Source organism: Engystomops pustulosus, chromosome 6 (genome assembly GCF_040894005.1).
Source record: "Engystomops pustulosus chromosome 6, aEngPut4.maternal, whole genome shotgun sequence".
In the NCBI taxonomy this organism is placed as follows: domain Eukaryota; kingdom Metazoa; phylum Chordata; class Amphibia; order Anura; family Leptodactylidae; genus Engystomops; species Engystomops pustulosus.
The window spans coordinates 174,037,888-174,052,029 of NC_092416.1; the positions used below are offsets into that span (position 1 = coordinate 174,037,888).

At 49.2% G+C, this 14,142-nt stretch overlaps 1 protein-coding gene across 1 annotated transcript; it reads right to left on the bottom strand.

The window, feature by feature from the left end:
• Positions 1 to 1,952: 1,952 nt before the first annotated feature.
• Positions 1,953 to 5,893, bottom strand: ACTG1 (actin gamma 1). Its single transcript, XM_072112517.1, has 6 exons — positions 5,746 to 5,893; positions 4,416 to 4,546; positions 4,097 to 4,336; positions 3,360 to 3,798; positions 3,068 to 3,249; positions 1,953 to 2,974 (listed from the first exon to the last, which is right to left on the bottom strand). The coding sequence occupies exons 2-6, from the start codon at positions 4,539 to 4,541 to the stop codon at positions 2,831 to 2,833; spliced, it is 1,131 nt and encodes a 376-aa protein (XP_071968618.1). The 5' UTR covers positions 4,542 to 4,546; positions 5,746 to 5,893; the 3' UTR covers positions 1,953 to 2,830.
• Between the last annotated feature and the right edge of the window lie 8,249 nt (positions 5,894 to 14,142).

The following is a 14,142-nucleotide window of genomic DNA, read 5'->3' on the forward strand; positions in this document are numbered from 1 at the left end:
GGGTGCAGGGACATCTGGCACCCAATAACATGAAGGTTCTTTGTGGAGAGACAAAGGATTCCCAGGGAGCGGCTTGCTGAGTCATCAGGGGGGCCACACAGGCAGACAGCTCCCAACAAAAGACCCATGAGGGGTGGGCATTAACCCCCTCACTGCTGGCCTCCATATGGGGGCATGAATGTAATAAAGCAGCAGACTGGCACCAACACTACCCAGCCCATTTATAGGGCAGTTTTTATACCAAAACAAACTTACTCCCCCAAGTCCCAATTGAAGGGTCCTACTAAGCTAGTCTTTGGCCACTGCAGCTCCCACTATGTGGAGACTCCTGTGCCATGTTGGGTATTATACACAAGGCATCAGACAGAGGGGGTGCTGTGCCTTGTAGCGGGCACCTTCACTTCCCACATACATATCTGGTCTATGTTATGGCAGGTGGACCCCTGGAATGTGTTCATACTGGTTTTCATCTCCTAAATACCAGAAAAGAAGAAAACCAGAGGAACAATGAGTTCAAATATATAAAATTAAATAATCTTTATTGAAAGTACAGAGTTACAACATATATACTCCCGGAATGGGAAAAGTAGTAAATATCATATGAAGGGGACACAAATAGCCCTAGGTGGAAAGAGGGCAATACAGGAGACCAGTGGCCACCCCCGTAAGTGCAGAGTCTATATCATCTAATAAAAATTTTTTTCATATGGTATAGTCATAATATTGGACTTAAGTATACTTTGGGCAAAAAAGTGGCAGTAGTGCAGTAAAAGAAGGGGTAAATATACCACACACAACGCTGGAGGTACCATCCAGTGCTGGTGGAAAAACATCACAATCCTATTGCACACTTACCCGAGAACATACTGGATAGACACTGAACACTCCAGGGGAAGGCCAAAAGATACACCCCAACGCGCGTTTCGCACGAATGCTCCTCCTGACACCTCCTGACGAAGCATTCGTGCGAAACGCGCGTTGGGGTGTATCTTTTGGCCTTCCCCTGGAGTGTTCAGTGTCTATCCAGTATGTTCTCGGGTAAGTGTGCAATAGGATTGTGATGTTTTTCCACCAGCACTGGATGGTACCTCCAGCGTTGTGTGTGGTATATTTACCCCTTCTTTTACTGCACTACTGCCACTTTTTTGCCCAAAGTATACTTAAGTCCAATATTATGACTATACCATATGAAAAAAATTTTTATTAGATGATATAGACTCTGCACTTACGGGGGTGGCCACTGGTCTCCTGTATTGCCCTCTTTCCACCTAGGGCTATTTGTGTCCCCTTCATATGATATTTACTACTTTTCCCATTCCGGGAGTATATATGTTGTAACTCTGTACTTTCAATAAAGATTATTTAATTTTATATATTTGAACTCATTGTTCCTCTGGTTTTCTTCTTTTCTGGTATTTTGAATGTGCTGTTGCAGAGGCTTTATTTTGGGGTATTTTTTTTTTTTTTGGTTTTGTGGTTTTCATCTCCTCCCTGGATAGGGCAGGTGGGTAACACCATCATTACCCACATGTACCGCTCAATGCATTTAGAGTCAACTCAGATGTAACACCTGCTGCATTACTACAACTAAATATCCCTCAATTGGGAGTTGTAGTAATGCAGCAGCTTTGTTGCTTCCTAACGCATAGAGATGTTGCTGAGGCATGAAATTTAGTCCTGCAACATCTGGAGAATTACAAGTAGAGCTCCTGAGTCCAACCTCAGCTCCATGTGGTTCTGAAGGAGCCCAGATGTTCTGTACTAGAACCAACCCTACACACACACACACACGATCAGTGATTGGGCTCTGACCCGAGGAGCCTTAAGCATTGTATAGTGGTCTGCAGTTCCCCATCATGGCCACTATACAATGGATGAAGCCTCAGTAGGTCAGTATCAGACCGGCCCTTACACCCTGTAGTAGTGATCAGTAAGACGGACAAGGACACAAGTTTCTTTTTTACTGCAGCGCTTTATTTCTTACACAATGAAGTGTTTTCTCGGAGTTACAATTTTCAACTTCAGGATGACTTTGACAAATTTTGGTTTTTTTTTCTACTGTCATGTGTGAACATTAAGGCAACATACAAAAAAAATTTACATAAATTAACTTGGATTCATAAATTTACAGGTGTAACTTTTCTTTGACCCATGTTCTAAGATGTTGGGAAATACAAACTTGGGCTTGAGAAAGCAAACAAAAAAAACCTGGTTCTAAGGCCGGGGATGGGGGCGCCATTGATGTTTCTGACCATACTAGAAAAGTGTGTGGCGAGACGAAGTGAAAATTCCTTCATGAACTCCTACCAGCCTCAGAAATGAAATTCTGGAATATCAAGCGCTAAGAGAAAAAAAAAAATTTGGATATCTGGAAGCCTAAACCTCGAGATACGCTGTGCACATCTCCAAAAGCTCGACTTCACCCCACGGACGGCCCCCAGGGGGAAGTGTCATGCACAATACTGACGCAGATCGGCAGCCTTTCACAGAAATGCTTCTTTTCTACGCAAGACTTAGCTTAAAAGGGACACCCAGGACTGAATGCCAACCAGGATTGGATTGGAGATGTGTACAGGGTATGGATATGCTAGCACGGACACCATGGGAATGGCTATTTCTGACAGGTCCAAGTCTTGCATTACAAAAAAAACAGGATAATGTGTCCCCCAACATGGTTGTGACTGGCGTCTCACATTCCGAGGGCAAGTTCGTTTGGAAGTAGGCTCTATTCCAGTTTCACGAGGCTAGCATGAGGTGTACACATTTGCCGAGGCAAATTAATACTTGAAGATCTCATGCAGCAAATGCAAGGCATCTGCTAGCAGTCCGTTTAGAAGCATTTGCGGTGGACGATGGATGGGCCGGACTCATCGTATTCCTGCTTGCTGATCCACATCTGTTGGAAGGTGGAAAGGGAAGCCAAGATGGAGCCTCCGATCCAGACAGAGTATTTACGCTCGGGTGGTGCAATGATCTGTAGAGGAAGAGCAAGGCTGTTAGTACCTGGAGGAGGACACCAAGTGGCAACTCAAGTGTCTGCAAGGTTCACACTCAAGTCACAACTCACCTTAATTTTCATTGTGCTGGGAGCAAGGGCAGTGATTTCCTTCTGCATTCTGTCGGCAATGCCAGGGTACATGGTGGTACCTCCAGACAGGACAGTGTTGGCATACAGATCCTTACGGATATCTACATCGCACTTCATGATGGAGTTGAAGGTGGTTTCATGGATACCGCAAGATTCCATACCTATTGAGGATAAGATGTGCCATTAGTTTAATGTGTTGCAGATCTTGAGCAGTAGTTAGGCCTGAGCCTTTATTATAGTGGTGGTCTACTACAAAGCACCAGATACCTACCCAGGAAGGATGGCTGGAAGAGGGCCTCTGGACACCTGAACCTCTCGTTTCCGATGGTGATGACCTGACCGTCAGGCAATTCATAGCTCTTTTCCAGGGATGAGGATGAGGCAGCGGTGGCCATCTCCTGCTCGAAGTCCAAAGCGACATAGCAGAGCTTCTCCTTGATGTCACGCACAATTTCCCTTTCGGCTGTGGTGGTGAAGCTGTAGCCCCTCTCGGTCAAGATCTTCATGAGGTAGTCTGTCAGGTCACGGCCAGCCAAGTCCAGACGCAGGATGGCGTGAGGCAGGGCATAGCCTTCATAGATGGGCACGGTGTGGGTGACACCATCACCAGAGTCCATCACGATACCAGTGGTACGACCAGAGGCATACAGGGACAGCACAGCCTGGATGGCAACGTACATGGCTGGGGTGTTGAAGGTCTCGAACATGATCTGCAGAAGAAGGAGAAGACTGGTTACTCAAGGCCCAGTGCATCAGCACACCCCAAACCATGCTGATCATGCCGGCATGCAGGTAAAAATTATAGAAAAACAGTGAAGAGAACAAGCAGAAACCAAAAATAATGAGACAGAAACCTGAGGCTTCAGGAGGGAAATGCCAGGAGAGGAAGAGAGCCCTGGAAATATCGAAAGAAAAACGTGGAGTCTGAGAATAATGGAGGATGAGGTTTACAGGAAGAGACCCAAAGACACATGAGAGGAAGTGGGAGGGCGAGGGGGTGGGACAAACCTGGGTCATCTTTTCTCTGTTGGCTTTGGGGTTCAGGGGGGCTTCTGTGAGCAGGACTGGGTGTTCTTCAGGGGCGACACGCAGCTCGTTGTAGAAGGTGTGATGCCAGATCTTCTCCATGTCATCCCAGTTGGTGACAATGCCGTGTTCAATGGGGTACTTCAGGGTCAGGATACCTCTCTTGCTCTGGGCCTCATCACCTACGTAGCTGTCCTTCTGTCCCATACCAACCATGACACCCTATGGAAGCAAGACACTGTTATAGCCACAACACACAAAAAGATACAAAATGTCAAAAGCTGAATAAGAGTGTACAAACCTGATGTCTGGGGCGTCCAACAATGGAGGGGAAGACAGCACGGGGAGCATCATCTCCAGCAAAGCCGGCTTTGCACATACCAGAGCCATTGTCAACAACAAGAGCGGCAATATCTTCATCGGCCATGTTTACTGCAGAGGGAAAAGTGCAGGTTAAAAACGGCTGCCTGTAGGGGGCAGAGCTGTGGTATACAAAACGCTATAGCTAGCAGGTCCTGTACTAGATGCTGGGGTATTGTATCATAGGGCACTAGGGGAGGAAGTGCCACTCCCATCCAGGCCTGAGGCTAAGAGGAAATAACCATAGAGATACATAGTAATAACTGCAGTAATAAAAGATTAAAGAGCAGAGTCACTGCATGCACAGAGGCCATAAATCCCCAGCTAATGCCGGCCTGTGACTACACTGGGGCACACCCACAGCTGGGGCCTCGCCCTGTGACACACACTTGGCAGTAACCTTCAGCCTCGGGCCACACCTAGTTCCCCTTAGACAAGACACCGGAAACTGCAAACTCAGGACACGCCCACTGCACACACCGGACGTTCAAATCTCCCTCCCACCTCACAACCAATCAGCAGCTTTGTGACCTTATATGGAAGCAGAGAGGACAAGTCCTGGCCACGCCCATCGAACCAGCCGGCTTTTTTCAAAAGCCAAGGAGTGGCTCAGCCCATTCACAGCGCAGGGGGAGGAGGAGAGTCGCTGCCTTAGTCATGTCTACAGGAGGGGAGTGGCAGTTGGTGACGCACGCACCCTCCCCCTGTAGAGTGGTGCAGTCCACTCTTGCCGCCTCAGCCCGCGCAAAGTGACAGCGCAGCTCCCCCTCCCCCCGGCCACTCCCTGCCGAGGCCTCGTCACCTCAGCGGACAAAAGCCGGTGCCTGCCCCGCCCTGCAGAGGCACCTGTCACCCTGCCAACTCCCGCAGCACCGCGGGTACATCGTGCTCGGCCCGGCTAACCATTACACATAATACCATCACATTCCAGAAAGTTCTACTACACATAACCACCGTTAAGCATCATGGGAAGTTATAGCCATTCTAACGACATTGCAAAAAAAAAAAAAAAAAAAAACACCTTCATTTACGGCTAATGATGCTGAAGCACGCTGGGAACTGTAGTTTCACCAGCCATAACTGAATAATATGATATAAGCTTTAAACACCACGGCGGCTGCAGATACTACAACCGCCCCCACCCATCAGCTAGTGAGAACCGCAAAGTGTGCACATGCCGCACCACAGAGAGACAGGTAAGTCCGCCATAACTAGTAGCACAACGTACATCCAGATAACCGAGTAGGTGAAGCTTGAGGAAATCCCTTTACCTTAGTTGGAGTGGTTTCCTTAACGGATGAGAAGCTGGAATAAGAGCTGCTATCAGGTCCGCTGCCGCCGGCTGAATGAGACACACTAGCGGCCGTTATGCTATTTAAGTTCGCCGGTTGGTAGCCCCGCCCACCAGCGCAGGGACAGAACATCGCCAAATATGGACATCTTTCAGAAACAAGAGGCGCCATTGGCCGGCGGGGCGGGGGAGGAGGTGTGACTAGGGTAGGAGGACCCGCCTCTCCCGGAACCCCTGAAGCTGCATGAGGCTGGGAAGGCGTGTGAGGCCCCGGCCGCGTCACGAGAGCCGGGAGGGGGCAGCGCACCGGGCCCGGGAGGGGTGTGGTCCGAGGAGATGCACAGTTTTACATTAGTTGCCATATTTTGCAAAAATAAAGTGTGAATATGTCTCATACACTGCGGCCCAAGAGCTCGCAATCTATACAGCAGGGAGAGGACAATGAGGGGCAGGTCACGTGACGTGAAAGAAATGTACGGGGGGGCCTGGGAGATGGCACTGCGGCCTGGTGGCACCCACTCATCGTATAGGTGGCTACTTGGCACCTTGTGGGTGACCTCCCCATGATATAGAGCACAAGAGGAGCTGGGGGCCCGGCCATAGGGGGCACCCACTCATCGTATAGGTGGCTACTGGGCACCTTGTGGGTGACCTCCCCATGATATAGAGCACAAGAGGAGCTGGGGGCCCGGCCATAGGGGGCCCAGCCTCAGAGCTCTAACATAGGGGCGAGCTATAGGAGACCCAGGGCGACATAGGTGCTGCTGATCTATATGTGACCTGGGGGTCTCAGCACAGATTCAGCATAGGTGCAGGTGATCTATAAGTGACCTGGGGGTCTCAGCACAGATTCAGCATAGGTGCAGGTGATCTATATGTGACCTGGGGGTCTCAGCACAGATTCAGTATAGGTGCCGGTGATCTATAAGTGACCTGAGGGTCTCAGCACAGATTCAGCATAGGTGCAGGTGATCTATAAGTGACCTGGGGGTCTCAGCACAGATTCAGCATAGGTGCAGGTGATCTATAAGTGACCTGGGGGTCTCAGCACAGATTCAGCATAGGTGCAGGTGATCTATATGTGACCTGGGGGTCTCAGCACAGATTCAGTATAGGTGCCGGTGATCTATAAGTGACCTGGGGGTCTCAGCACAGATTCAGCATAGGTGCAGGTGATCTATAAGTGACCTGGGGGTCTCAGCACAGATTCAGCATAGGTGCAGGTGATCTATATGTGACCTGGGGGTCTCAGCACAGATTCAGTATAGGTGCCGGTGATCTATAAGTGACCTGGGGCGTCGGTACAGATTCAGCATAGGTGCAGGTGATCTATAAGTGACCTGGGGCGTTGGTACAGATTCAGCATAGGTGCAGGTGATCTATAAGTGACCTGGGGGTCTCAGCACAGATTCAGTATAGGTGCAGGTGATCTATAAGTGACCTGGGGGTCTCAGCACAGATTCAGTATAGGTGCCGGTGATCTATAAGTGACCTGGGGCGTCGGTTCAGATTCAGCATAGGTGCAGGTGATCTATAAGTGACCTGGGGAGTCGGTACAGATTCAGCATAGGTGATGTGTAGGTGACCAGGGTCTGGGTACAGTTGCTGCATAGGGGCCGGTGATCGAAATGCGACCAGGGCAACAGTACAGATTCAGGATAGGGGCCAGTGATCTATAGGTGACCTGGTACAGTTGCAGCATAGGGGCCAGTGATCTATAGGTGACCTGGTACAGTTGCAGCATAGGGGCCAGTGATCTATAGGTAACCCGGTACAGTTGCAGCATAGGGGCCGGTGATCTATAGGTGACCCGAGCAGTGTGTGACACATACACTTCCTGCGTGTGCCGTGTGGGGTGACTAATCCCTGGTTGTCAGCCTGCAGGGGTATGAGGTGGCATATACCTGGCACTGCGCTCGTACCATATACTGCTCTGTATAACTTCTCTTACAATAGGAAGCTGAGCAGCCGGAGGAATGTCTGCCGCTTCCTCTTTCCTGTGATGGGGTCTTGGGGGTCAACATTGTGCTGAAATCCACTGCTCTGCCCTGCCGTTACATTGTGACGACTCCTCAGCTCTTACAAGGTCGTCATTTGCCTAATAATTTGCAAGATGGAAATGATAAGGGAAAGTTTCTCAGCGCAGGGGACGCTGCCTCCCCCCCTCCTGCTTGTCGTCTTGCACCACGAGGCGCTGAGCAGGTGCTGACTGTGCAGAGGAGACAATGGCCGCCCTCCACCTATAGATTATATTATACGGGGGGCTTTCTCCTAATTGATTTATCTATCGGTTAATGGCCGAGCTTCACTTCCTGCAGAGGCTGCACTACTTCTCCTTTAAATCTAAGCTGCACTGTTTCCTGTGTCTTTAACCCCTCCGACCCCGTACAGGATGCTTCATGCCTCACATAGGCCCCTGCACCCCCCTGGTGTAGGGACAGGATGCCCATATCTACCCCATATGACCCCAGTAGAGGAGCAGAGAACACGCCCTTCCTGCAAGAGATGGAAATGCTGCAGTCCAGGCTTTGCATCAATCTTGACATTCATACGATTATCTCACTGGGTGACACAGCAGCAGCTGCCGCAGCAGCACTAGGCCATGGGATGGGGGGAGATGCTCTGCGATTCTTAAAGGGGCTGGAAAAACCTATAAGAAGACCAGAAATATAACACGGAACACGGATCTTACATGTTACAGAAATGTATCAGTATACATGACACACATATGTGTCCTGCACCATAAGCATGATGTGCAATGATTGCTGGGAAATCTTCCGTTTTGTGTATATGTAAATGAGCAGTTCGGTGCACGGAGGGCGTGGCTGTGCAAGGTCTAGTGCACCCTCAGTTTTCCAGGAGTAGTAGTGTGATGTCAATTAGGGCTGCATGGGAGGTGTTATATGGTAAAACCAAGCAAGAGTGAGTGCACCGGACCTGGTGGCCACGCCTTTGGTGCACTGTAATGCTCATTTGCATATAAATTAAGATTTCCTTGAACTCAGGCAGGTTTCTATTCATTAAAGTTGTGTTCTTTAAAGGAAATCTACCATAAAGAAATCCATGCTTATAAACCAGGGACATTACTCATAGATCCAGACACCGTGACTGTGGTCATCTTCTTATATTTTTGTTATATGTGTGTTCCTGCACAGTGTAGCAGCCTGTGAAGCTGGGGCAACCACTAGTCTATCTTGGCGGAGGGGGGTCTCAGTGTGTTGTATATACTGTATCATCATACACTGAGCTACTCCCAGGCGTGGCGATGCATTGCTATACGAGGCCCTATAATCCCTCTGCCTCCAGCCTTGAAGTGTGATAAAAGGGCCGTCGCTTTCTTTGACAGTCGGCTGAGGCCATTATATGGTGCGGGTTTCATCTCCTGCTCAGTGCTGATGCCATAAAGTCATAAAAACACTCAGCAAATGTCGCACGTGAGCAAAGTTCACATCATTATAGATGCAGGGGCATGCTACATCCAGCTGGACGTCCTGCCGCGGCCCCATACACTGCGGTATTTATGACTGGGGAGTCGTGGTAAATATGTCACAGATGTAGTGATTATAACCACATTCCTTACAGGTGCAGAAAAATGCCGGCACAAGTGGAAATATCCTTGAAACACGCTTCCAACATGGCGCATGGAAGTGATCACTACCACGTTACATGCACCTTCCACGTCGAGAGCAACACGAAAAAGTCTCGACACTTCTGAAAGTAATGCCCAACTTCAGTTCACAGACAGCAAGCAGAGACCTAGCAGAAACTTGCGTATTCTGTCCATCTCCACCAGTTGGTAGCAGGTCACCTTTAGGGTCCAGTGCACAGGACGCATCTTCTGCAGTGTCACTGGTGGTGTAGTGTATTAGTGTCCGGGCCTATGGTGTTATTAGTGCCCTATATGGCGGTACTTCTCCAAGCTATGAGGTCCACATCCTGGGACGGAGGTAGCAGTCGATATCTTTACTCTCGTAGCGGCTACACGTGCCCCTTGTGTGTGTATAACTGCACAGTCACTGACACCGCTGTATCGCTATGTATGGTGGCCTATAGCAAGTGCAAACCTTTCATCCCTAGGTGACCTCCAACCTGGGAAGAGCGCGGGGCATGTTGACTTTACACGAACTTAAAATGAAACGCTAACGATGGATCTAAGTTTCTGAGCTTCACCTTTTGGGACCAGAGATAGAAAAGTGTGTTATATCTTCTAACTAAAGTCAATTCGAGCAATGGATTCCCCCTCGAAACAGTCGATAATGCAGGGAAGGGGGAAGAAACAAACTCATTTTACAATAACAAGGAGTTAAAGGTGAGCATAGGCCAACTAGATGTTGCGTCGGTCCGTTGGGGTCCACCAGTTCTGTATGGGTTCCTCAGTTTGAGCACGTTTGTTTGCTCCCGTAACCGTTTTGAATATCCATCGCTTTCTGCCGGATATTGTGTGATGGAAGTTGTACTTAAACCACTGTTTTTTTAAGAAAAATAAAAGCTGCAATCTTGGACGACCCCCTCGAAGTCTGTTTTCAGATAATCCCACATCACGGATGTCTTACAACTCTGGAGGATCCCATGGCCGCACAACGTAAACAATGGACAATGTATTCATTCATCGGATTCCATGGGTTTTCCTGATCTGCAAGAGAAACAAGTATAAATTCGAGGTCCATCGGGTGCAAACGACTGGAATTTTAGGAGAGAAGACAGAATCCCCCCCTCTCCCAGAGTGTCGGCAAGGATTTTCCGATCCTGTGTTTGGTCTCCTTCCCTCGTAGTGCCTTCATAAGGCAACAGGGAGTAGGTGAAATGATGCGTGTAAAGTCTTCCTTGCTACGGAGCGGAGGAGACCTGTTCGGCTCTGATCAGCCTTGACATTCGCTTGTTTGGAGGGGAAACGGCTGGAGGATAAGTTTTAACAATTGAAATCGGTCCGCCGGAATGAAAACATTGGAAGACATTCCTGACATGCTCTCGGCTAGTAAGGGGGAAGGTGGGGCTGACGATGAGATACAAACTCCTACTGTGGATGGTAGCATGTGAGGCCGGCCCTGGCTCTTGGATTTTCTTTATTTGGTGAAATTCGTCCGTCCTATACTTGGTTAGGAATTTGGCTTCGGAGCCCAGCGTCCCATAGGCGATCAGACTCGGACAGGAGCTCGAAGGGTTTAGCTGAAGATTTGCAACTGCTGAAAGTGTCCATAATGTGGAGGACACAGGACCAGTACCTGGTGGTGATGTCCTCTAGGGACCAGTTTGGAATAGGCTGGGGGCTGTTTCTACCTATGGGGCAATTATAAAAGGAATGGACCTCAAGGCATGGACCAAGGTGTCGTTGCATCTAAATAAACATCTTCTCATCAATGAAAGGCTTCAGACTAAACAGAGACTATTGTACACAGACGCTTTGGCCGGCAATTAACACTTCTGAATAATTCTGCTCATTAACAAGTCCATTTGGTTGCAAGAGGATAGAATGGGGGGGGGGGGGGTGTAACAATTACCAAACCTTCTGATGTGTCTTATCTCTGTGGGGGTCTGCAAGTAAACACAAACAAGACTGATCTGATTTCTTGGTTGCCCAGGGGTATATGCTGGAGCTTCCATATATATTAGATCTGAAGGTCCACTGAACTACCTCCTTCCATATTCGTTCCCCCCCCCCCCCCCCCCGGAGGCTTTGTTTACACTATCTCCAGGGATTGTGACAATTTTGGATCCTTCAGAAGGTGGTGCAGGCCTGGGGTGAATTTGTAGTATACTTCCCACTCCGAAACAAACTTCTGACAGCAATGAGGACCCAGACGAGTAAAGTGTCCGGCTTCGGGTCTATTCATACTATTCGTGGTGGCTAAAAACGGATCGGAAGGCTCCAAATTATAACAGAAAGACCTATCTACTGTATATACAGAAGCCCAACACCCATAGCCTCCATCCGAAAACCTATAGATATGTTCAATTTACACCCCGGCTAAAGAATGATGCACTGCGTTGTGTGAATACTCCCTAAATTAGATGGAGACACTTCCCGCGTGTAATTGCAGATGTGAGATAACGCTCGGGATAATTACACGGAGGTCCATCTCATTGGGTGGATCTACTTGTGTTAAAACCCAGCTGACGACAGTTCCTATATATAAAACTGAGCTTTCCCTCAGCAATTATCACGGCACCGCTCCCGCGCGACAGATATGGTTTCGGCATGTCCATGATATGGCAACGGTGAGGGTCCAGAGCAGAACGTAGAGCAATGACTGGTGACTTCAGCGATGTACACTCTGTAAGCCATATTATACCCGACTATTTATACAGCAGAAAATATACCGCCCACCCGTACCACCCGCGTACACTATACTGCGCATCTCATTACATCTGTGCCGGGATAATAGTAGGAAAATCCCAGACGAGGGAAGGAGAGGATAACACACGCCATCTCAGTGTCATTATTATTATGTAACTCTATTCCCATCGTACCCCACCCTCATCTTCTTATTTCCGACAAACACGTTTATGGGAAGCTAGTAACGAATCAGTAAGTAAAACTTGCCATCTCCATGTAGTCTTTGCCTCGGCTTGGTCTAAACTCCATAGATTCAAGACACTATGCCCATTGTTACCATCTATGCTTACAATATTACCACGCACCCCATGGCAGGATTGGTGCCACCCTCGTAAGACTCACTCCACCGTATTATTACCACACCCACGTTTCGAGGAAACGAGAGTCTATATAATGTTCCTGCCCTGATCCTGAAGTAGGTTCCTTTTCTTTGTTTCTGTAGAGTAGGGGATCTTCCTTAGATTTTCTCTACCAAAGGGAGGTATGAGACCAGGTGCCTGGATGGTAGGTGTAGAAGGACCCTGGAAAATGAACACCTGTGGTCCTAAAAGTGGGAGCCCCAAAAATTTACATTATATTTAGAAGACAAATTACGAAAAGAGTTCCAAACTGGACGTGCATGCCTAGACTCTGAGTTTTGAGACACAATCAAATGGCTTCCCCCTGTGATCACATGTTGAGGTAACATTGTGTTTTCAAAACGCACCGTGTCAATGAGGCCTAACCCTAGTGTCCTCCAGAGGCCTAACCCTAATGTCCTCCAGAGGCCTAACCCTAATGTCCTCCAGAGGTCTAACCCTAGTGTCCTACAAAGGTCTAACCCCAGTGTCCTCCAGAGGCCTAACCCTAGTGTCCCCAGAGGGCTAAGCCTACTGTTCTCCAGAGGCCTAATCCTAATGTCCTCCAGAGGCCTAACCCTAGTGTCCTCCAGAGGGCTAAGCCTAGTGTCCTCCAGAGGGCTAAGCCTAGTGTCCTGCAGAGGCCTAACCCTAGTGTTCTCCAGAGGCCTAACCCTAGTGTCCTCCAGGGGCCTAATCCTAGTGTCCTCCAGAGGCCTAATCCTAATGTCCTCCAGAGGTCTAACCCTAGTGTCCTCCAGAGGGCTAAGCCTAGTGTCCTCCAGAGGGCTAAGCCTAGTGTCCTGCAGAGGCCTAACCCTAGTGTTCTCCAGAGGCCTAACCCTAGTGTCCTCCAGGGGCCTAATCCTAGTGTCCTCCAGAGGCCTAATCCTAATGTCCTCCAGAGGTCTAACCCTAGTGTCCTCCAGAGGTCTAACCCTAGTGTCCTCCAGAGGTCTAACCCTAGTGTCTTCCAGAGGCCTAACCCTAGTGTTCTCCAGAGGCCTAATCCTAGTGTCCTCCAGGGGCCTAATCCTAGTGTCCTCCAGAGGCCTAATCCTAATGTCCTCCAGAGGCCTAACCCTAGTGTTCTCCAGAGGCCTAACCCTAGTGTCCTCCAGAGGCCTAACCCTAGTGTCCTACATAGTTCTAAACCTAATGTCCTCCAGAGGTCTATCCCTAGTGTTCTCCAGAGGCCTAACCCTAGTGTCCTCCAGAGGCCTAACCCAAGTGTCCTCAAGAGGCCTAACCCTAGTGTCCTCCAGAGGTCTAACCCTAGTGTTCTCCAGAGGCCTAACCCTAGTGTCCTCCAGAGGACTAAGCCTAGTGTCCTCCAGAGGGCTAAGCCTAGTGTCCTACAGAGGGCTAAGCCTAGTGTCCTCCAGAGGCCTAACCCTAGTGTTCTCCAGAGGCCTAACCCTAGTGTCCTCCAGAGGCCTAACCCTAATGTCCTCCAGAGGCCTAACCCTAATGTCCTCCAGAGGTCTAACCCTAGTGTCCTACAAAGGTCTAACCCCAGTGTCCTCCAGAGGCCTAACCCTAGTGTCCCCAGAGGGCTAAGCCTAGTGTCCTCCAGAGGCCTAATCCTAATGTCCTCCAGAGGCCTAACCCTAGTGTCCTCCAGAGGGCTAAGCCTAGTGTCCTGCAGAGGTCAAACCCTAGTGTCCTCCAGAGGCCTAATCCTAATGTCCTCCAGAGGCCTAAC